Below are 24,663 nucleotides of genomic sequence, written 5' to 3'. Positions count from 1 at the left end.
TTATATCTTGTGATGGTCATAACAATACTATTCTTAGAAGACAGTCGAATGCTCATGCCACGCCCTTAAAGCAATTTGCTGACACCTACATTGGTAAAAGAATTATAGCCTTACCACTCACTATGGACTTAAACACAAGAGAAACAAGAAACATCTTACATTACCTTTCTTCGCTGCTCCCCCATTTTATCCACAACATGGTTTTGAGTGACCAAAATTACTTTTACAATTAAATACATTGACAAACGTCTAATGGCACCTATCATGGATCTGTATATAATGATGTACTTGGCATGCATGCTGCAGTCAGATCAAAAATCTAAACACCAGGAAGAGAGGGGAGGGACAACGAGGTGAGAACGTTGCTCCTCCTCCAGCAAATAAAAAAAAGAGGTGTCCCCAAGTCTATTCCTGTCAATTGATGCTAAAAACGCATTTGAGAGGGTAGACTGGGGACTCGTGATAAAAACGGAAATAATGGGTGCTGGTCCAAGAATGATCCAGTGGATCAAAGTACTGTACCATCACCCTACGGCAAATAGAAAAATTAATGGCGTGCCATCCCCCTCCTTCGAGATGAAAAATGGGACGAGACAGGAGTGCCCCCTGTCCCCCCTCCTATTTGTACTGTCCTTGGAACCACTCCCCGCAACGATCCGAAATAATCCTGATTTTAGGGGCATTAGGGCAGGCGAGGAAGAACAAAAGTTGGCAGCTTTTGCCGGCGATGTGGTGTTCTATATAACAAATCCTAGTATTACAATACCCAACTTACTAAAAATATTAAAACAATATGGAGATTTAGCAAACTTTAAAATAAACCTAACCAAGTCAGAGATCTTGAATATCAACACAAGTAAGCAGGAAGCAGCGGATCTGCAGGAGTTCCAATTTTCATGGAAAAAAGAGCTAGGAATAAAACGAGCTAACTCTATGAAGACAATATATAAAATCAATTATATACCCCTGCTGGATGAAATAAAAATGTATATAAAGAGAATAATGTATAGACCCCTCTCTTGGATAGGGAGGATTAGCACCTTGAAGATGGTACTGCTACCAAAAATTGTGTACAAGTTTCAAATGTTGCCGATGGCATTGTCGCAGTCCTACTTCAAGGTGCTAATAAGAAATTTATTTGGCAAAATAAAAAAGCTAGAATCTTACTTGTGGTATTAAAACAAGGGAAAAAACAAGGGGAGCTTGCGGCCTCTGATATTAAAAAATATTATAATGCGGCGGTGCTATCAAGAGTAGTGGAATGGACTAGGGGACAAAACAAAAAAAGGTGGGTTAAGTTAGAGAACACAATGAGCAATGCACAATTAACCACTTGCTGACGGCCGTACGACTTTGTACAGCCGCAGCGCGGCTCCCATTCTCTAACAGGCCGTCTTTTTACGGCCGCCCCTTTGCACGTTCCCCGAGCGCGCAGCGGGGAACTGCTGTGCTGGCCATGTCCCTTGGACACAGCCAGTCACAGATCGCCGTGAACGGCCAATCGGAGCGGCCGTTTCCTAGGCGATCTGTGCGGCCAATGAGAGATGATCTCATATGTTTACATATGAGATCATCTCTCATTCCCGGCTCTCGCAGACAGCGGTGCTGTCAGGGAGAGAGGAGACGGATCTGTGTCTCTTGTACATAGAGACACAGATCGGTCACCCCCCCCAGTCACCCCCCTTCCCCCACAGTTAGAACACTAATATTAGGGTACACATTTAACCCCTTCCTCACCCCCTAGTGTTAACCCCTTCCCTGCCAGTCACATTTATACAGTAATTAGTGCATATTTATAGCACTGATTGCAGTATAAATGTGAATGGCGCCAAAAATGTATCCGATGTGTCCGCCATAACGTCGCAGTCCCAATAAAAATCGCCGCCATTTCTAGTAAAAAAAAAAATAATAATAATAATTCTGTCCCTTATTTTGTAGGCGCTATAACTTTTGCGCAAACCAGTCGCTTATTGCGATTTTTTTTTTTTTTTTACTAAAAATATGTCGAATACGTATCGGCCTAGACTGAGGATAAAAAAAAAACGTAAAAAAATTGAGCTATTTATTATAGCAACAAGTAAAAACATTTTTTTTTTTTCAAAATTGTCGCTCTATTTTTGTTTATAGCGCAAAAAATAAAAACCGCAGAGGTGATCAAATACCACCAAAAGAAAGCTCCATTTGTGGGGAAAAAAGGACGTTAATTTTGTTTGGGAGCCAGGTCGCACGACCGCGCAATTGTCAGTTAAAGCGACGCAGTGTCGAATCGCAAAAAGTCCTCTGGTCAGGAAGGGGTTTAAGTGCCCAGTAAGGAAGTGGTTAAGAAGTATAATTTGGAATCCCCCACAATTTAGAACACTAAGCGCTAATACACACGTACTGACACTAAATGCACTAAAAATTTGGGATGCGACGCACAAATTAAGTAAGGGGAAATTTAAAACTATTATTTCCCACCCGGTAAAGAAGCAATAGGAGGAAATTGGATAATAAAAGAGCATGCACAATTAAGAGATATAGTCAAAAGGGAGAAAATTAAAACATTTTAAGAGTTGAAGCACAAAACTGGATTTATGGTTATAAATGAATTGCGGTATCTCAGCTAAGGCACTTTGTTGAGAAACTACCCCTCCCAATAAGATCAGGAGATGAATTAACTCTGATAGAGTGGCTATAGACAGCAGAAAACATAAGAGGTAGCATATCTCGGCTATACAAAATATTGCTGGCTGTGGAGCATCTTTAGATCCCGCCATTCATAAATAAGTGGGAAGGAGAACTGGGGTCGCATATAGATAAAGTCACTATTAGTAAGATTTTGAAATTAACCCATAGTTCCGCGGTAGACACCAGAACTGCTGAAATAAACTATAAATGTTTAACAAGGTGGTACGCAACTCCTGATAAAATCAGCAGGTACCAACCGGGAAAATCTGCGGAATGCTGGCGAGGATTTAAGGTGGTAGGAACCACCTGTGGTGGGACTGCCCAAAAATTAAATATGGGAAAGGAATCCTGCAGCTAATAAAAGTAATTACTAAAAAAAAAATACCTGAGGTCCCGTGGATAGTTTTACTACATGGAGTGGAAGGATCGGTAAAACAATATAAAGACTAAGTAATTCCACATCTATTGAACGCCGCAAAAAGACATATGCCGCGTACACGACCGTTTTTCATGACGTGAAAAATTTAATTTTTTAAAATGGTCATTAAAAACTATCGTGTGTAGGCTCCAGAGCATTTTTCATGACGTGAAAAATGGACATTAAAAATTTAGAACATGCTCAATTTTTTTGCGCCGTTATTCACGTCGTGAAAAACGGTTGTGTGTAGGCTTTAACGACGTGAAAAAAACGCGCATGCTCAGAAGCAAGTTATGAGATAGGAGCGCTTGTTCTGGTAAAACTAGCGTTTGCAATGGAGATAGCACATTCGTCACGCTGTAACAGACTGAAAAGCACGAAGACTGAAAAGCGTGAATCGTCTCTCACCAAACTTTTACTAACACGAAATCAGCAAAAGCAGCCCCAAGGGTGGCGCCATCCGAATGGAATTTCCCCTTTATAGTGCCGTCGTACGTGTTGTACGTCACCGCGCTTTGCTAGAGCATTTTTTTTGTTCACGATAGTTCGTATGCAAGGCAGGCTTGACAAGAATCACGTCGAAAAAAACATAGGCCCAGATCCACGAAGCAGTTACGCTGGCGTATCTATATTGATACGCCGCGTAACTTCTAGGTTGCTCCGGCGTATCTTTGTTTTGTATCCACAAAACAAGATACGCCTGAAGCTGGGATAGATCCAACTGCGTACGTCCTAGTACGCCGTCGGATCTAGGGTGCATATTTACATTGGCCGCTAGGTGGCGTTTCCGTCGATTTCCGCTTCGAGTATGCACATTAGCTAGATACGGCGATCCACGAACGTACGTCCGGCCGGCGCATTTTTTACGACGTTTCCGTAAGGCTTTTTTCGGCGTATAGATACCCCTGCTATATGAGGCGTACTCAATGTTAAGTATGGCCGTCTTTCCCGCGTTGAAATTTGAAAAATTTACGTTGTTTGCGTAAGTCATTCGCGAATAGGGCTTTGCGTAGAATGACGTTCATGACGTAAGCATTGGCTTGTTGCGGGTTAATTTCGAGCATGCGCACTGGGATACCCCCAACGACGGCGCATGCGCCGTTCAGAAAAAACGTCAATTGCGTTGGGTCAAGACATAATAACATAAAACACGCCCCTATCGCATCCATTTGAATTGCACGCCCTTACGCCGGCAGATTAACGCTACGCCGCCATAACTTTAGAGGCAAGTGCTTTGTGAATACAGCACTTGCCTCTCTAAGTTGCGGTGGCATAGCGTTAATACGATACGCTACGCCTGCCAAAAATTACGATGCGCTACGTGGATCTGGCCCACAGTTTTTTCTAGAACATTAAAAATGGAACCCACCTGTAACAGGAGTAAACGATAAATGCTAAAGGATTCATTTTTATAAGTTAAGAGGTACGAAGTCGGGAGGGTTAGGGGATGGGAGGGGGGAGGTGTGTGGGAGGGAAGGGGACTGCTGTCTGGAATATCCAGAAGCGAACAGGGCACAAGGGGTGTAAGAGGGTTTATAGTACTGTTTTATATACCTATTTGTATGTCTGCATATTTGATAAAATAAAATAAAGAATTAATAAAAAAAAATCTAAACACAATTTAAAATTTGGATGCAGAGGAAGTGATCCACAGAACAGTTTCCAAGAGATAGACAGAAGATCCGACATGTGTAAGGGACTTACACTGCCGGATCTTAGGATGCAGTACCGCATCCGCCGCTGGGGGCATTTCACGTCGAAATGCCGCCTCGGGTATGCAAATTAGCACTTACGGAGATCCAAGAAGCTTTTCGGCTTCGTTTTTTCTTCCGTAAGTTTTAGTTTGCAATCGTAAAATTAGGGCTGCTTTTACAAATTGTAAACTGTTTACACCTTGTAAAAGCAGACCCTTCTGTCCAGCGACGCGTTTTTTTTTTTGTTTTAAATTGTTTTTTTCCCGCCGTATCTTTTTTTTTTTCCCGACGCAACTTTATTGACCCGTCGCGATCCACAAAGCTCGGCGTAACGTAATTTCGTGCTATGCACGTCGAGGAAATGATGTCACAAGCATGCGCAGTACGGCCGGCGCGGGAGCGCGCCTAATTTAAATGGGAATCGCCCCCATTTGAAGAGGAACGCCTTGCGCCGGTGGAATTTAAGTTACACAGCCGAAAATTTCTAGGTAAGTACTTTGTGGATCGGGCACTTAGGTAGAAATTTTAAGGCAGTGTAACTTAAATGGGAATTTTTAGGTTACGCCGGTTCTTTGTGGATCTGGCCCTAAGAGCTGACCATATACTTGTATCAATGTGGTTTTATGTCTACCTAAATACAGATAGCTGAACAAGTAATATTATTTATTTTACACTGTTTACCATTTGCAGGTTGTGGGGGAACTCTGTTCGGAGATCACGGCTCGTTTACCAGTCCTGATTATCCTGGCACCTACAGTAACAACACCGACTGTGAATGGACAATTGTGGCTCCCATGAGAAGAGAAATACGAATAAACCTTGAAGAATTCAGCATTGATGACCCCGGAGACTGTGCCAATAATTATCTCAAATTTTACAACGGACCTTCCTCTAACTCCCCATTAATTAGGACATTCTGTGGTGTGGTAAGCTTTCATCCAAATTCTTCAACTAGTCTTGAGTAAAATATGCAGGCTACTAAAGCTTCTAAAAACATTAAAAGAAGAAGTATGGGCAATGCTTTCTTGACTATACTTCTCCTGTGGGTCACAGGGGTGCACTTAGTTCCTCACTCGTGTGACCCAGATTCAGCCGACAGCAGGCTAAGGCTGTCAAAACTCGTCAAAATTTCCAACCAAGTCACTTTCAGTGACTCTCCATCATCCGCAATTGGAGATTTGGACAAGTTTGCTGTTTTGACACAACACCGGCAGCGTATACACTACGGGACACGATATAATGAGCGGACATTGTTAAGCCTGGTACACACAGATTTTCCGTGGACAAAGCGTAGGACGTAGGTGTTGGCCAGGAATTTGTCTTGCATACAAACGGCACCCAATTTTTGCACAACAAACACAAAACTACGTGTTTTTTCAGCTCTTTAGCGCCACCCTTTGGGCAACTTATGCTAATGTTGTGTTATGGTTAGCATTGCTTTTGAGCATGCGTGTTTGTACTTTGGAGTTTTGTCCGATGGACTTGTGTACACCGGATCGGATAATCCGACAACACACAATTTTAAAGCATGCTATGCAACATTTGTTGGCGAAAAATCCGACAACAATTGTTCGATGGAGCATACAAACGTTCGGATTTTCTGACAACAACCTGTCATCACACAATTTCCGTTGGAAAATCAGATCGTGTGTACGGGCCTTTACTCCGCCCACTAGTAACCAACAACATGGCCGCCTCCAAGGTGGCAACAACTTTTCCCTCCTTAGCCACTGTTCAGTCAAAACTGACAAATCGCTGTGTACTGTAGTGTATACACTGCTGGTGTTGCGTCAAAACTTCCATTTACTGATGCTGAAGAGTAACCGGAAGTGACATTGTTGGAGATTTAGACGAGTTGGCTATTTTGACAGAACACCGGTCCAGGCTCTGCGAGGATCCCAAAAATGTCAGGATTTGCCCAGTTGCCTGACAGAAGCTGGCTAAGCCTCTCAGGGCACCGCTGAGAACTTGAGCCAGCCACTCTCGCCCCTTCCACTGCCCGGCACTCCAGTGAGCGCTGGAGGGGCAGAGCACAGAGCCGGTGACAGTAACCACTCTCTGCACGGAGTGGACCTAAGAACTGAGTAATCAGTGCTCTTTGATCACTCAGTTCTCAGCATAGAGGCAGAAGGGGACAGATGCAGCTTTGGACCGGTGCTGCAGCCATCTAGGTGAGTATTAATTTGTCACTCCTGCACTTCTCTTTTAATTACCTGGCTGCAGTGTGGATCCTTTGGCTTCAGTAATCCAACTCACTGACCCAGAACAAGCATGCAGCCAGTGAATTCAGAATGTTTTATCTGCATACTGGCTACAGGCAAGTAGTTCTAAAGTCAAAACATGTTTTACCCTAATGCATTCCCCCACCCTCCTGGTCCCTAAACACTTACCTGTCTCCAGGGCTGGACTGGGGCAAAAATTTGGCCCTGGACTTCATCCAGACTGGCCCACTTTGACAGGTCTCTCCCATGACTGCCTTTATTAGAGAGAGCGGCTGGTACTGGTACTCTTATAAGCAGTACCAGTGGGGAAGCTAGACATTATTTCACCCGGGGGCAAAGAATCAGTTTGGTGCCCCCCCTTATGGGACAAGATTACACAGAAGTGAGAAACTCCCAGGCCATAGCTGTTGAGTCATCTGTCTGTCCCCTCCCCTATGCTCCTCTGTCGTCCCCCCTGCTCCTCTGGTCCTCCCCCTGCTTCTTTGCTCCCCCCAGGTGAGCGCTGCGGGGAGGGAGAGGAGGTGAGCGCTGCGGGAAGGGAGAGACAGAGGAGTGGAGGGGGGCGGCGGTCCGCTGTCACTGAAGCTGGCCCACTGAGCCATCGGCCCACAGGGAAACTCCCTGTAGTCCCAATGGCCAGTCCATCCCTGCCTGTCTCCTCCCATCATTCCAGTGCTGTCTCACCTGCAGAGGTTCTGCCCTCTCTTCCTGGTTTCACAGGAGGCCCTTGGCTCCTGCTGCTGTCAGTCAAATCCAGTGAGGAAAGAGTGGGGGGCGTTGCCGAGCTGTGTGTGTCTATGGACGCACACAGTCCGGCTCAGAAGACTCCCGCATGGGTGCCCCCTCAGTACCCAGGGCTTGCTGAGGACGCACCCAGAGGAAGGAAGAAGGGACAGCGCCGGTGGGGGACAGCCTAAGAGGCGGTAAAGGACCACTTTGTGCAATGTCATTGCACAGAGCTGGTAAGTATAACATCTTATTATTTTCAAACAAAAAAAGTTTGCCTTTCTTATTACTTTAAAATGGATTGAAGTCACTGGATCAGTATGACAACCAAGAAATATGAATAGTTTTCATAAGGAGAAGAGGTCAGCAATGGCAGCCTGCATATTTCTTTTGATATGAGTTTTCTTTACCTAAATGCTATGGCTTTTATTACACGACAGTACAGTAATCTCTAACAATGAACTTTATTTGTGAGTGTTGTTACCTTAGGACAGAAAGTGTGTTACTGGCAGCAAAAAAATATACGTATGTGTAGCGCTAAAATTAATAAATGAATATCAAAATACCAAAAAATGTGTATAGTAAAAAATAAAACACATATAACATTAATAAATGTTAGACACAAATTGTGAAACATGTGAGATTCCTCTGTAGCGAGGGGTGACAACAGTGCCAACTGGCACGTGAACTGATGCACCTAAGGTGGTATCAAACATAAAAACAAAGTCCAACAAAAACTCCTAAGTGTGATGATCCGAGGTATGTAGCAAAGTTCATCAACATCCACAAGTCATTCAAGTGAAAAGGTGAATAAATAGAAAAAGCGTGACTCCTTTAACGTGACAATCCCATCACCGGAAAAAGTGCAGGCTTACCGGAACTTGTTGACCACTGGTGGCATATGCCAAAAGAGGTCAGTCAAGGCTTTATATGACGGTTGTCAAACAGCAATCCTTGGCAGGAAGCGTAGGTCCAACTGGTGGGTAGGTCCTTATATGGAATAGGTCCCCAGGAGTAAGCCGGAAGCTATACTGATGTTGGTATCCCAAAACCAATTGGCTCAGTGTGTTAGTGGTGCATAGAGAAAAATAAAGAGAAGTGGCCACATAGCGTAACTCCGTATAAAAGAAAAAATACGTGTTTATTCACAGCTAACAAACTTACATTTGGCTGGAAGTAAAAGAGCTCTTGCATGTAAATGGGGCGACAGTGGAGTCCTCCCGACGCGTTTCGTGGTCAAAAGCACATCGTCTGACGATGTGCTTTTGACCACGAAACGCGTCGGGAGGACTCCACTGTCGCCCCATTTACATGCAAGAGCTCTTTTACTTCCAGCCAAATGTAAGTTTGTTAGCTGTGAATAAACACGTATTTTTTCTTTTATACGGAGTTACGCTATGTGGCCACTTCTCTTTATTTTTCTCTATGCACCACTAACACACTGAGCCAATTGGTTTTGGGATACCAACATCAGTATAGCTTCCGGCTTACTCCTGGGGACCTATTCCATATAAGGACCTACCCACCAGTTGGACCTACGCTTCCTGCCAAGGATTGCTGTTTGACAACCGTCATATAAAGCCTTGACTGACCTCTTTTGGCATATGCCACCAGTGGTCAACAAGTTCCGGTAAGCCTGCACTTTTTCCGGTGATGGGATTGTCACGTTAAAGGAGTCACGCTTTTTCTATTTATTCACCTTTTCACTTGAATGACTTGTGGATGTTGATGAACTTTGCTACATACCTCGGATCATCACACTTAGGAGTTTTTGTTGGACTTTGTTTTTATGTTTGATACCACCTTAGGTGCATCAGTTCACGTGCCAGTTGGCACTGTTGTCACCCCTCGCTACAGAGGAATCTCACATGTTTCACAATTTGTGTCTAACATTTATTAATGTTATATGTGTTTTATTTTTTACTATACACATTTTTTGGTATTTTGATATTCATTTATTAATTTTAGCGCTACACATACGTATATTTTTTTGGTTGTTTTGCTTTTTTGAATAAGCCGTGTCAGCAGCTACCATTTACGCACACCTGGCAGCGCAGGGTATCCACTCTCTTTCTGTTACTGGCAGCAAAACAAATAGAAAAAAATAAACAAATGCAGCCACCACGTCTAAACATCTAAGACCTAATGCCGTGTACACACGATCGTGTGTGGGTCCCATCGGACTATTTTCCATCAGTGTAAAAAAATATAACATGTTTTAAATTATTCTGATGGAGAAAAAAAAAAACGATAGGAAATTCCGATCGTCTGTGCGGAGAAAAATCCATGCATGCTCAGAATCAAGTCGACGCACTTTTGCTTTCAATGACATTAGTAAACAGGACAAATAGAGAGTGAATCTCCCTAAGACCCCTTTCACACTGGGTCGCTTTGCAGGCGCTACAACGCTAAAAATAGTGCCTGCAAAGCGACCTGAAACAGCTGCTGCTGTCTCTCCAGTGTGAAAGCCCCGAGGGCTTTCACACTGGAGCAGTGTGCTAGCAGGACGGTAAAAAAGTCCTGCTAGCAGCATCTTTGGAGCGGTGTGTGTATACTGAAATCAATGGGCACTGTGGCCATACTGCCGGCAAAGCGCCTCCGCAGAGGCGGCTAGCGGGGGTAAAGGCATCCCTCTAGCGGCCGAAAAGCGCAGCGAAATTGACGGTAAAGCGACGCTAAAAATAGCGGCGCTTTACCACCGACACCAACCCGCCCCAATGTGAAAGGGGCCTAACGGGCACAGACAGCAATAAAAACTGACAGGTGTTCTAATCAGAGGCGTTGCTAGCGGGGTGCGGGCTGCCCCGGGTGACACCCGCTAGAGGGGTGACACCATCCCGATTTAAAAAAAAAACAAAAACATTTTTTTTTTAGCTGACATGTGGGGGGGGGGGGGCGGCTCCCCCCGCAACTGCTAAGATGAGCACCGCGGAATCGGAGTGCCGCGGTACAAGAGGAGGGGGGTTGCGGGGTGACACCGCAGCACCATCCATCCCCTCCTCTCACAGCCACGGGCTGTTATCGGTGGTCGGCAGTCGGCACACAGGCACAGCCCCCTCCTCTCTGTTTGTGTGTACAGAGGGGGAGGGGTCGAGGGGACCTTCTGTCCATGTGCCGTGGCGCTGCGATGATCTGAGGTACTGAATGGGGAGGGGGGGTGTTTGCACCTGGGGGGATTTCACTGAAGGGGGGATGTACTAAGGGGGTGTTTGCACTGAGGGGGTTTTCACTAAGGGGGTTGCACCGAGGGGGTTTGCACTGGGGGGGGTTGCACTGAGGGGGGGTGTCTGCACTGAGGGGGTGTCTGCACTGAAGGGGGGTCTGTGTAACATGCAGGGGTCCAGAGGTGCAGGTGGCTGTGTAATGTAAAGGGGTCCAGTGATGCAGGGTGCTGTGTAATGTAAAGGGGTCCAGAGGTGCAGGGTGCTGTGTAATGTAAAGGGGTCCAGAGGTGCAGGGGGCTATGTGATGTAAAGGATCCAGTGGTGCAGGGGGCTGTGTAATGTAAAAGGGTCCAGAGGTGCAGGGGGCTATGAGATGTAAAGGGGTCCAGTGATACAGGGTGCTGTGTAATTTTAAAGGGGTCCAGTGATGCAGGGGGCTGTTTAATGTAAAGGGGTCCAGTGATGCAGGGGGCTGTGTAATGTAAAGGGGTGCAGAGGGCTGTGTAGTGTAAAAGGGTCCAGAGGAGCAGGGGGCTATGTGATGTAAAGGGGTGCAGAGGTGCAGGCGGCTGTGTAATGTAAAAGGGGTGCAGTGATGCAGGGTGCTGTGTAATGTAAAGGGGTCCAGAGGTGCAGGGGGCTATGTGATGTAAAGGGGTCCAGTGGTGCAGGGGGCTGTGTAATGTAAAAGGGTCCAGAGGTGCAGGGGGCTATGAGATGTAAAGGGGTCCTGTGATGCAGGGTGCTGTGTAATGTAAAGGGGTCCAGAGGTGCAGGGGGCTATGAGATGTTAAGGGGCCCAGTGATGCAGGGGGCTGTGTAATGTAAAAGGGTCCAGAGGTGCAGGGGGCTATGAGATGTAAAGGGGTCCTGTGATGCAGGGGGCTGTGTAATTTTAAAGGGGTCCAGTGATGCAGGGGGCTGTGTAATGTAAAGGGGTCCATTGATGCAGGGTGCTGTGCAATGTAAAGGGGTCCAGAGGTGCAGTTGTGGAGAGGGGTACACAGTAGTAACAAAAATATATTGAAGGATGCAGAGGTATGCAGGGGGCACAGTGGGGTGTTTTTACATTTTAATGTGGGGGGGGTGCCAGATATTGGATCCGCCCCGGGTGCCAAATACTCTAGGTACGCCCCTGGTTCTAATCCCTCTCCACTTTATCCAAAATTAAAGAAAAAGTTTTGTCTTTAGTTACACTTTAAAATCTATGTTTACAACGTGATTGCCATCTAGAGGCCAATATGAGAACTGCTAAAATTAGTAAAGTAATGGGATGATCTTTTACAAATGAAGACAATTCACCTTTGAGGTGCGTGGCATCTTTTCCATTCAGGGGCTGAAAACATGTAATTTGGTGCAATGTCTGTGGAGACCAATGAAAGGAATTCTCAAGTAAAAAAAAAAAGGAGTAGTCTCATTGTTGCGAGAAGCTTCCAAAAGCCTCAGATCACTGTTGAATAGTGGTTTATAGGTTTCTAAAGAGACATTACTTAAAGCATGGAGAAATACGGGAGCTGCCATTTCTATAAATGCAGCTTGCCTGGCTGTTATATTTTCCCTTTGTCCTCAATATGTCCGAGTCTCTGACACAGAGCAAGGAGCATATCGCGAGAGGCATAGTAAAGGCAAAATTCTTCATCTATATAATAGTTTTGGGTTAGTGGCTAAAAGTATTTGGGCAAAAGGATCAGTATGACAGCCAGTCAACTGGCATTTGCGGAATTAGATGTTGGCAATGGCAGCCTCCTTGTTTTTCTCATGAAAGACTTGCTTTCATTTAACCACTTGCTTACTGGGCACATATACCCCCCTCCTGCCCAGGTGAAATTTCAGCTTTTGGCACTGCGTCGCTTTAACTAACAATTGCGCGGTCGTGCGACGTGGCTCCCAAACAAAATTGACGTCCTTTTTTCCCCACAAATAGAGCTTTCTTTTGGTGGTATTTGATCGCCTGTGCGGTTTTTATTTTTTGCGCTATAAACAAAAAAGAGCGACAATTTTGAAAAAAAATACAATATTTTTTACTTTTTTCTCAGTTTAGGCCGATACGTATTCTTCTACATATTTTTGGTAATAAAAAAAAAAAAAATCACAATAAGCGATTGGTTTGCGCAAAAGTTTTGCGCCTACAAAATAGGGGACAGAATTATTTTTTTTTTTTTTGCTAGAAATGGCGGCGATCTGCGATTTTTATTGGGACTGCGACGTTATGGCGGACACATCGGACACTTTTGACACATTTTTGGCGCCATTCACATTTATACTGCGATCAGTGCTATAAATATGCACTAATTACAGTATAAATGTGACTGGCATTGAAGGGGTTAACACTAGGGGGTGAGGAAGGGGTTAAATGTATTCCCTGCATTGTGTTCTAACTGTAGGTGGAGGGGGGGTGACTGGGGGGGGTGACCGATCTGTGTCCCTATGTACAAGGGACACAGATCGGTCTCCTCTCCAGAGACAGGACGCTGTCTCTGTGAGAGTCGGCAATGAGAGATGATCTCATATGTTTACATATGAGATCATCTCTCATTGGCCGCACAGATCGCAAACGGCCACTCTGATTGGCCGTTCGCGGCGATCTGTAATTGAATGTGTCCAAGGGACACGGCCAACACAGGGTTTCCCCGCTGCGCGCTCTGGAGCGCGCGCGGGGAACGCGCAAAGGGGCGGACGTCAATTGACGTCCACTTGGATTTTCGGATCCGCGCTGTAGCGGTCATTTGACTATAGCGCGGATCCCAAGCGGTTAATGTAAACACAACGCTCATAAACAGAAATGTCTATATGCATAGTAAATAGTGCTTATATATATATATATATATATATATATATATATATATATATATATATAGATAAAATACAAAGAGCAAAAACATAAGTGTGAAAACAAAAGCGCTTTAAATTCAAACACCTCGTGCATATACAAAAAATGTGAAAAGCATATACAGTGCATGAAAGTCGCACAACAAAAGCTAAAACTGTCAGAATAATCTTCTTTGTACATGGCAGATAGAGAAGTGAAACCCCAAAGAGAAGCGTCTGAATATCCAGTTGTTAGGACCACTATGTAAACCACCATAGTGCATTAATAATGGGGGTTTGCCGCTTAACAAATTTCAAAGACCCTCGCTAAGGAGAGGTCAAACAGTTTTTTTTTTAAATACTCCACAGTACCTCCAATTTATTACTAGGTATCTGGTCAAGGCTATGCGTTGAGACCCCATGCACGAGTAACACCATAAAAGAAGAAAGCACTCTCCGTTCGTTAAAAACAGGAATGTTTAATTTAAAAAGTCACTTACAATGGATGGAGGTTAAACAAGCACTTCAAACCATGTGTGTTTGTTATTTTCCCAAAAGCAAGATGGCCGTGGGTGGTCCGCGCATGCGCAATAGCGTGTATTCTGGCTCCATCCCACACGTTTCATCATATGTGACGTCATCAGGGGCACTTCCTCTCATTGCTAGTATAGGTTACTGCTTCCACTATGGGGAGCCATAGGCAGTCAACAAAGAGTTGAACACTGCTCTTATAATTCAAGTTACTCCATATCAAGCTCAGCCAGTACAGAATGTAACACTAATTGTAAGCTGTCCCACCACTAGGGTGTAAGTTTCAAAGTGGGAGGGGGGTGGTGGAGGGGATTTTAATCTTGAACATAACACCAGTCTGCGGTCACTCCTTATGGTATGGACTATGCTAAAGTGGGCTAACTTTTTATTGGCTAACAAGAGCTATCAAATGAGCTAGTTCTGGCTCTAGAGAGGTCTGGATAGTGCTGGGTGCAGGGACACACTGCAACTGCTACACGTCATAGAAAGTAAAGCAGGAAATGAGTATGGAAACATTCTGTAAAGACTGAGCGAATGCAATGGAGTGAGGAAGCATTGGGCCAAATCCACAAAAGAGATACGCAGGCGGAACTGCTGTTCAGCCTGCGTATCTCTGTGCCTAACTTTGGAAACGATCCTCAAAAGGATTTTTCCAAAGTTAGGCAGAAAATCTGACATCTAAAGGCTCATACACACGGTAGGACATCCAACAAAATTTCCCTTGGATTTTTGTCTTAATTGATTTGTCCGATCACACCCATAGCATACACACGCTCGGACTTTTCTGCAAACTTTTCTAACACTTTCCCAACATCACGTGGTTTTACTTGCTCTTTACCGCCACCCTTTGGTTAACTTCTGCTATTGTTGGTTGAGTTTAACATTGGTTCTGAGCATGCGCATTTGTACTTTGTCCAAAAGTCCGATGGTTTGCTGTACACACGGTCGCACTTTGCACAATCGGACTTTTCGGAACAGAAAGTTGGTCCGTTCACAGACCCAACTTTTTGTCCGATTGAAGCCAAAAAAGTTGGTCCGATGGAACGTACACACGGTCGGACAAATACGAAAAGTGCCGGATTTTGAAGTTGGTTGGGCAAAAGTCCGACCGTGTGTACGGGGCTTAAGACACTTACACTGTCAGATCTTAAGATGCAGTACCGCATCCGCCGCTGGGGGCATTTCGAGTCGAAATGCCGCCTAGCGTATGCAAATGAGTACTTAAGCAGATCCACAAAGCTTTTAAGCTTTGTGTTTTCTGCGTAAGTTACGATTTGCTTGCGCAAAATTAGGGCTGGTTTTACAATGTGTAAAGTTAGTACACCATGTAAAACCAGACCTTTTTTTCGATCGCCGCGTTTTTTTTTAAATTTTGATTTTTTTTTCCCGGCGCGTAACTTTTTTTTAACCCGTCGCAACTTTATTGTCCCGTCGCAATCCACAAAGCCCGGCGTAAATTACGTTCGCGCGCTGCCCGTCGGGAAAAATGACGTCACACGCATGCGCAGTACGTCCGGCGCGGGAGCGCGCCTAATTTAAATGGGAATCGCCCATTTTAATTAGGAACGCCTTAGGATGCACGGAGTTAAGTTGCACTGCCGCAATTTTCCTGGGTAAGTGCTTTGAGGATCGCTACCTAAATTCGGAGAATTGCGGCCGTGTAACTTAACTCTGAAAAGTTAAGTTAGGCAGCTTTTCTGTGGATTTGGCCCATTATTCTTTTATCTAAGGGAGGGCAGTGAAGAGGGGTGCAAGAATATTTGAGGGAGGCCAGGACAGAATAGGGGAAGGCACACCTCAAAGTGTATTTAAACCCAAAGTCAAAAATATATTGCAGCTTACCAGCTTTCCTTTAATGTGGTGGCTGCATTCGTTTTCTTCTTGTCTCTTCATTTTCATCAGGCAATCCTGTGAATAACACACTTCTGGTCTATGGGTGGCAACTACTCCACTGTATCTTTGGAAGGAACTATGGTCCTCACTGAGACCGGGCTTCAAATATGCGTTTGTTCATCTTCATTACATGGGAGATTGGTAATTCACATAAAAATATGACATTTTTTTTTGTTTTGGTTTTGGTCGAACTAGATGGACTAACTATGTAACATTCAGTGCAGCTGACAGGAAGCTACAAGGACACTGCATTTTTGGCAAGATCAACAGATATTTTCACTCTGCTAAAATTTATTTATCTATTTTTTTAACCACTTGCCCACCGGGCTTGTTTTTCAGATTCGGTGTTTACGAGACTAAAACAGTTTTTTTTGCTAGAACATTACTTAAAACCCCCAAACATTATAATTTTTTTTTTATAACACCCTAGAGAATAAAATGGCAGTCATCGCAATACTTTTTGTCACACCGTATTTGCGCAGCGGTCTTACAAGCGCACTTTTTTTGGAAAAAAAATCACTTTTTTTAATTAAAAAATAAGACAACAATAAATGTTGCCCAATTTTTTTATATATTGTGAAAGATAATGTTACGCCGAGTAAAATGATACCCAACATGTCACGCTTAAAAATTGCGCCCGCTCGTGGCATGGCGTCAAACTTTTACCCTTAAAAATCTCGATAGGCGACGTTTAAAAAATTCTACAGGTTGCATTTTTTGAGTTGCAGAGTAGGTCTAATGCTAGAATTATTGCTCTTGCTCTAAAGATCGCGGCGATACCTCACTTGTGTGGTTTGAACACCGTTTTCATATGCGGGCGCTACTCGCGTATGCGTTCGCTTCTACGCGCGAGCTCGTCGGGACGGGGCGCTTTAAAAAAAAAAAATGTTGTTTTCTTATTTATTTTTATTTAGTTTATAATTTTTTACACTGAAATAATAAAACAAAATGATCACTTTTATTCCTATTACAAGGAATGTAAACATCCATTGTAATAGAAAAAAGCATGACAGGTCCTCTTAAATATGAGATCTGGGGTCAAAAAGACCTCAGATCTTATATTTAGACTTCAATGCAAAAAAAGAAAAAAGAAATTGAAAAAAAATTGAAACTGTATTTTTTTCAAATGACAAAAAAAAAAAAATGTTTCTTTAAGACGTTTTGACGTCACTTCCGCCCAGCAGAGCTATGGGGACGGGTGGGGGCGATTTTTCCCTCACTCGCATCCCCACACAGCTGCCGAACAGTCCCGATCGCCTCCGCCGCTACCGATGGCTCCGGTAAGCGGCGGAGGGCGCGGGACAGCGGCGGGAGGGGGGGCCCTCTCCCGCCACCGATAACGGCGATCTTGTGGCGAATCCGCCCACTGAAGAGATGGATATCTCGGTTGTGGCAGCAGCTGCTGCCATTACCGAGATATCCATCTTTAAAAAAATGACGTATTTTGACTATGGGCGGTGGGCAAGTGATTAAATTATGGATCTATATACAGCTACTCACAAAGGTGTGTAAACATGAGCTGCATTCAGATCCGTAACACACAACCCAAAAAATCTGCATCTAAGGACATGCCATTCATCTGCTTTTTCATATAAATGCATGTATACGCAGGCAAATTACCGTATATACTCGAGTATAAGCCGACCCGAATATAAGCCAAGGCACCTTATTTTACCACAAAAAAAATGGGAAAACTTATTGACTGAAGTATAAGCCTAGGGTGTCCATCTGCATGCCTCACTGTGTCCATGTCCATGCCTTACTGTGCCCATGCCTCACTGTGCCCATGCCTCACTGTGCCCATGACTAGACTGACATTTAACATTGGAGTCTATGGAAGGAGAGCCCAGTTTTGAAAAATCAGTGCTCCCCAGCTATGAGTCACCCAGACAACAAACTTTGTACACTTGTAGAGGAAGAGTGGGGCTACATGTGTGCCAAGTTCCGGGTCCAGGGGACCTATGACTGGCCACTCCCGGGTCCCCAAAGTCACCAGAGAAATTACCATTTAACATGGGAGTCTATGGAAGGGATGCCCGGGTTTGAAAAAAATCGGTGCTCCCTGGCCATATGTTCCCCGGACAACAAACTTTTCACACTTGTAGAGGAAGAGTGGGGTTACATGTGTGCCAAATTCGGCCGGAACTGGGTCCCCAAAGTCCAGGAGGTCAGGCGCAAAAAGGTATCTTGAGTATAAGCCGAGGGGGCATTTCAGCACAAAAAAAGTACTGAAAAACTCAGCTTATACTCAAGTATATATGGTAAGTCTAAACAAAGGGGAAAAACAAATTATCATAAGAACAATTTATGTAATCATACGCATCTTTACGCGTTTAAGCGCATCTATACGCAAGTATTTTTCTTATCGTTACACAGGAAATTTTCTCCTTGAAAACTCATGGATAATAAAAAAAAGTGTGAAAGCCCCAAGGGGGCAGTGAGTGGAGTTTTAAGGTTCAGAAAATCAAAGAATCAATTATACAAAAAAGACCAAATGTATTGATACATAAACAGTATAAAACGACTTATACAATTAGGGCTATAGATAGCCCAATGGTCATATTACAAAAGAATGGAGGGTCTTGTGGAGTATCCAGAATCGTGACCATTCAACAAAAGCTCCAGAAGAAGTCATGTTTGTGGTGAAACATGTAGAGGCAACCATTCTACATGTTTCACCACAAACATGGCTTCTTCTGGAGCTTTTGTAGGACATTTTATTTTAAAATATTACCACCTGTTGAATGGTCACGATTCTGGATACTCCCCAAGACCCTCCAAGAGGTCCAATGGGGGGGCGTCTGTGCCACAAGAGTGAAAGGAAAACAGTTGCCATGTAGTTTTGGCAAATTGATCGATCAATATTTAATCTTTCCCCATACACTTCATCCATTACCAGCATACTTCAAGGTTCTTGAAGCATTTCCTTTATTACACTTTGCCACCGTTGCTTGACTCTGTGTCTGAGAATGACCACCAGACAGGGCCGTCTTAATAGCATCATGGGCCCCTGGGCAAAGTAATGCTCTGGGGCCCCTACAGTGGAGACAGCGCAGGTAAACAGATCAGATATCCCCCCAGCACTCTGACCTCTCTACACCCCAAATATCCCCCCAGCACTCTGACCTCTCTACACCCCAAATATCCCCCCAGCACTCTGACCTCTCTACCCCCCACATATCCCCCCAGCACTCTGACCCCTCTACATCCCAGATATCCCCCCAGCACTCTGACCCCTCTACACCCCAGATATTCCCCCAGCACTCTGACCTCTCTACACCCCAGATATCCCCCCAGCACTCTGACCCCTCTACACCCCAGATATTCCCCCAGCACTCTGACCTCTCTACACCCCAGATATCCCCCCCAGCACTCTGACCTCTCTACACCCCAGATATTCCCCCAGCACTCTGACCTCTCTACACCCCAGATATCCCCCCCAGCACTCTGACCTCTCTACACCCCAGATATTCCCCCAGCACTCTGACCTCTCTACACCCCAGATATCCCCCCCAGCACTCTGACCTCTCTACACCCCAGATATTCCCCCAGCACTCTGACCTCTCTACATCCCAGATATCCCCCCAGCACTCTGACCTCTCTACACCCCAGATATTCCCCCAGCACTCTGACCTCTCTACACCCCAGATATCCCCCCCAACACTCTGACCCCTCTACACCCCAGATATCCCCCCAGCACTCTGACCTCTCTACACCCCAGATATCCCCCAGCACTCTGACCCCTCTACACCCCAGATATCCCCCCAGGACTCTGACCCCTCTACACCCCAGATATCCCCCCAGCACTCTGACCCCTCTACACCTCAAAATTCCCCCAGCACTCTGACCCCTCTACACCCCAGATATCCCCCCAGCACTTTGACCCCTCTACACCCCAGATATCCCCCAGTACTCTGACCCCTCTACACCCAAGATATCCGCCCAGCACTCTGACCCCTCTACACCCCACATATCCCCCAGCACTCTGACCCCTCTACATCCCAGATATCCCCCCAGCACTCTGACCCCTCTACACCCCAGATATCCCCCCAGCATTCTGACCCCTCTACACCCCAGATATCCCCCAGCACTCTGACCCCTCTACACCCCAGATATCCCCCCAGCATTCTGACCCCTCTACACCCCAGATATCCCCCAGCACTCTGACCCCTCTACACCCCAGATATCCCCCCAGCACTCTGACCCCTCTACACCCCAGATATCCCCCCAGCACTCTGACCCCTCTACACCCCAGATATCCCCCCAGGACTCTGACCCCTCTACACCCCAGATATCCCCCCAGCACTCTGACCCCTCTACACCCCAAAATTCCCCCAGCACTTTGACCCCTCTACACCCCAGATATCCCCCAGTACTCTGACCCCTCTACACCCCAGATATCCGCCCAGCACTCTGACCCCTCTACATCCTGCTTTGGGGAAAATGCAGGGGCCCCCCATGCAGCTGGGGCCCCTGGGCAGTGCCCAGGTGTGCCCTCTCATTAAGACAGCCCTGCCACCAGACACTTAGCCTGTTGTTGGTGAGGCTCAATACTCATTTCCCAAAAAGGTTTAATCCCTTGGGACAGATCACATTTCTTTGATCCTCCCTGGGTATATGGTGTCATTCTCAGACAATGAGTCAAGCAACGGTGGCTAAGTGAAATAAAGGAAAATGCTCGAAGGGTACAATAACCTTGGAGTATGCTGGTAATGGATGAAGTCCGTTTATGGGGAAAGATTAAATATTGATCGATCAATTTGCCAAAACATCTTGAAATAAAAGGTGTAATTATATGGCAAGTGATTTCCTTTCACTCTTGTGGCACAGACGTCCCCCATTGGATCTCTTGGTGGGTCTTGGGGAGTACCTGGAAACATAAACCATTCAACGGGTGGTAATGCAACCACTGTATCTAAGGACTGGAAAGTTGCAAAATGTTATACTTTTTGGGCCAGATTCACAGAAGAGTATCTCTCAGAGTATCTATGCGGCTGATTCATAGAATCAGGTTCCGCATAGATATCCCTAAGATCCGACAGGTGTAATTGACTTACACCGTCGGATCTTAGGATGCAGTACCTCGGCCGCCGCTGGGTGGAGTTTGTGTTGTTTTCCTGCGTCGGGTATGCTAATGAGCATTTACGGCGATCCACGACGGTTTTCGCGTTCATTACGTCCTCGCTAGTAATTTTTTCCCGTCGCAAAGTTACGGCTGCTTTAACATGGCTTAACTTTAGTCGAGCCATGTTAAAGTATGGCTGTCTTTCCCGGGTTGAATTTCAAATTTTTTTTTTTTTGCGTAAGACGTCCGGGAATAGGAACGTATGCTACGCACGTCGCTGCTCAAAAAAAATTACGTCACTTCGCGCAAAGCACGGCGGGAATTTCAAAATGGAGCATGCGCAGTACGTCCGGCGCGGGAGCGTGCCTAATTTAAATGGCACACGTCCCTTTGAATTAGGCGGGCTTGCGCCAGGCGCCGCCAGCGTAAGTTTTCACCCAAGTGCTTGGTGAATCAGGCACTTGCGATGAAAACTTGCGGCGGTGTAACATATATACGCTACGTTTCGCCGCCGCAATTATATGTGAATCTGGCCCTTTACTCTTAGGCCGGGTACTAACGAGCAAACATGTACGGTGAAACCGGTCCGTCAGACCGTTTTCACCGTACATACCTGCCAGAGGGCTTCTGTACGATGGTTGTACTAACCATCGTACAGGAGTCAGCGCGTAAACATTACGCGGGGCGTGTCCGCGTCGTCGCCGCGATGATGACGCAGCGATGACGCGGCGACGTGGGCGGGCCTGCCATTTAAAGGCTTCCACGCATGCGTCGAAGTCATTCGACGCATGCGAGGGACGGCGGGCGCTCGGACATGTACGGTAGGTCTGTACTGACGACCGTACATGTCCGAGCGGGCAGGATTCCAGCGGACGGTTTTAAAACACGTCCAGGAATATTTGTCTGCTGGGAAAAGGCCCGGCGGGCAAATATTTGCTGGAATTCCGCCCGCTCGTGCCTACACACGACCGAACATGTATGCTGAAACTGGTCCGCGGACCAGTTTCAGCATACATGTTTGGTCGTGTGTACGGGGCCTTAGGTTTAGATATCCTGTAACCTTGTACAAAGGACTTTTATTCTTTTATTTTCCCTTTATGTATAGTGGTGGTGATGGGAAGGGGTGGCATACGAAACTTTCGTTCCAACGGTCATAATACCTAATGTGACCCCATAGGCCTGTTCCTGAAAAGGAGGATGTCACTATTCAGATCAATAATATTTACTGTCTCTTTTTTCTCTTCTAGGATGGAAATATCGCTCCATTCAATACCACGTCTCATCAGGTGTTTGTTAAATTTCATGCAGACTCTGTCACACTGCCGTCATATTTTAGAGTCATTTGGAGCTCTTGAGTCAAAGAAAGCTTTTTACAATCATTCCCACAATTCAAGACCGTTATCTGACTATTCTGCGCAGATCACATTCCATATCTAATAGTTCATGTAATTGTATATATGTGCCTACTGATACATTTCTATTTTACAATAAAGATTCTATCACAAAATAAAATTAAAGCTGAAGTTTACTTGCCTATTTTGCCCCCCCCCCCCAATCAACATGCTTCTGAAATGTTTTAATAGAACCTCATGAAATACTTTAGACGCCGTGGCATCATCACTGGGTCTTTGTGCTTATTTACATATCTCATGCAATAGCCTAGAGACAGGCATTATTTTTTAATTCCCATCCCCACTCCTTTTCTGAAGTCATGTGGTTACTTTTCTGGATTCTGACTGGATGTTAGTGATCATAGCAGAATTTAGTGTAAGGAATACACAGGAGGGCGGGGAGTCTACTGACATCACAACTCCACTCACAGAGCTCCAGACAACAGACCCACCCACAGAATCTGCAGTTTTTCAGTTCTTATAACAGACAGAGGGGAGACATATGACAGGTAAGGATACATGCAGGAGGCATCTATATCCGTATAGATCAGCACTATGGCAGTAGTTTAGAAAGGATGAGAGTGGCTTTACATCCACTTTAAGCAAATATCAAAATGGGTGAGTGTCAGTCTGGAGGAGTGGGCATTCCTAGGCAGACTATATCTGAATACAGACTTTCCTATGGAACATCCATAAGTAGGGTTGACACCTGTCCAGGATTCACCCGGACAGCCAGGTAGACCCAAACCCGGACACATTATTCAGATCGGACTGTGGCTCCCCAAGTAACCAAGATAGTCACACACAAAGCTGTTGCCACCCGGGAGCTGCAGGCAGCTGTCTGGGGGCAGGTTTGGCATTACTGGGTGGCAGGGCAATTATGTCAGCAAGAGAAATTTGGCCACGCCCACTGCGCTGCGGCAAGCTATGCACACCACATTACTACTCTCCTTGTTAAGGTTTGGCTTTAAGAAAATGTGGCAACCCTACCCACATGTGATGCTAAGTCGCTGTATGATTGAAAGACCAAAAATCCAATGAATGGAAATCGTGGGTCAGGGACAGTCAGGCTAGGGAGGAAAGGATGAGATGATGGGCAGCACAGTGGCTAAGTGGTTAGCACTTTTGCCTAGCAGCACGGATTCCCTGGTTTGAGTCCCAACCATGGTGCTACCTGACTGGCGTGTGCATGTTCTCCCTGTTCTTGTGTGGGCTTCCTCCAGGCACTCCGATTTCCTCCCACATTCCAAAGACATGCTGATAGGTTAATTGGCTCTAGTATGTGTATGTATGAATGTGAATCGGGGACCCTGGATTGTAAGCTCCTTGAGGGTAGGGACTAATGTGAACGTGCAGTATACATGTAAATCGATGGAGCAATATAAATACCCCAAATAAATAAATAAAGGTACTGAAGGTCCTTAGCCATTAGATGGGCTCTATCTGGCTTGTTGCAGAAGTTTGGAGTGCGTAGTAAAATCAGAGGGCCAAATTCCCAAAAACGTAGCCTAACTTAACTTTCAGCAGTTAAGTTACACAGGCGTTAAATTTCTACCTAAGTGCCCGATCTTCAAAGCACTTACCTAGAAATTACACGCCGTGTAACTAAAGTGCCTCCGTCGCAAGGCGGTCCTCCTCTCCGGGGGGCGATTACAATTTAAATGAGGCGCGCTCCCGCGCCGGCTGTACTGCGCATGCGTGTGACGTAATTTTCCCGACGTGCAGCGCGCGAACGTAATTTACGCCGGGCTTTGTGGATTGCAACGGGACAATAAAGTTGCGACGGGTGAAAAAAAAAATACGCGCCGGGAAAAAAAATTCAAATTTAAAAAAAAATCGCGGCGATCGAAAAAAAGGTCTGGTTTTACATGGTGTATTAACTTTCCACATTGTAAAACCAGCCCTAATTTTGCGCAAGCAAATCGGAACTTACGCAGAAACCACAATGCTTAAAAGCTTTGTGGATCTGCTTAAGTCCTCATTTGCATACGCAAAGCGGCATTTCAATGAGAAATGCCCCCAGCGGCGGATGCGATACTGCATCCTAAGATCTGACAGTGTAAGTGTCTTACAGATGTCAGATC

The 24,663-nt window shown here is 45.5% G+C and overlaps 1 protein-coding gene across 1 annotated transcript in view; it reads left to right on the top strand.

Moving 5' to 3' along the window:
- Window positions 1–22,705, top strand: part of CUBN (cubilin) — a 365,663-nt gene extending 342,958 nt beyond the window's left edge. The window contains exons 66-67 of the mRNA XM_040352464.1: window positions 5,470–5,705; window positions 22,436–22,705. Of these exons, the coding sequence (XP_040208398.1) occupies window positions 5,470–5,705; window positions 22,436–22,543 (344 nt within the window). The 3' untranslated portion in view covers window positions 22,544–22,705. The remainder of the gene's footprint in view (window positions 1–5,469; window positions 5,706–22,435) is intronic.
- The last annotated feature ends 1,958 nt before the right edge of the window (window positions 22,706–24,663 follow it).

The sequence above is a fragment of the Rana temporaria genome, chromosome 5, assembly GCF_905171775.1.
Source record: "Rana temporaria chromosome 5, aRanTem1.1, whole genome shotgun sequence".
NCBI classification, from domain to species: domain Eukaryota; kingdom Metazoa; phylum Chordata; class Amphibia; order Anura; family Ranidae; genus Rana; species Rana temporaria.
Note: the sequence above shows the minus strand (reverse complement) of the source record. Positions and strands in the feature narration are given on the sequence as shown.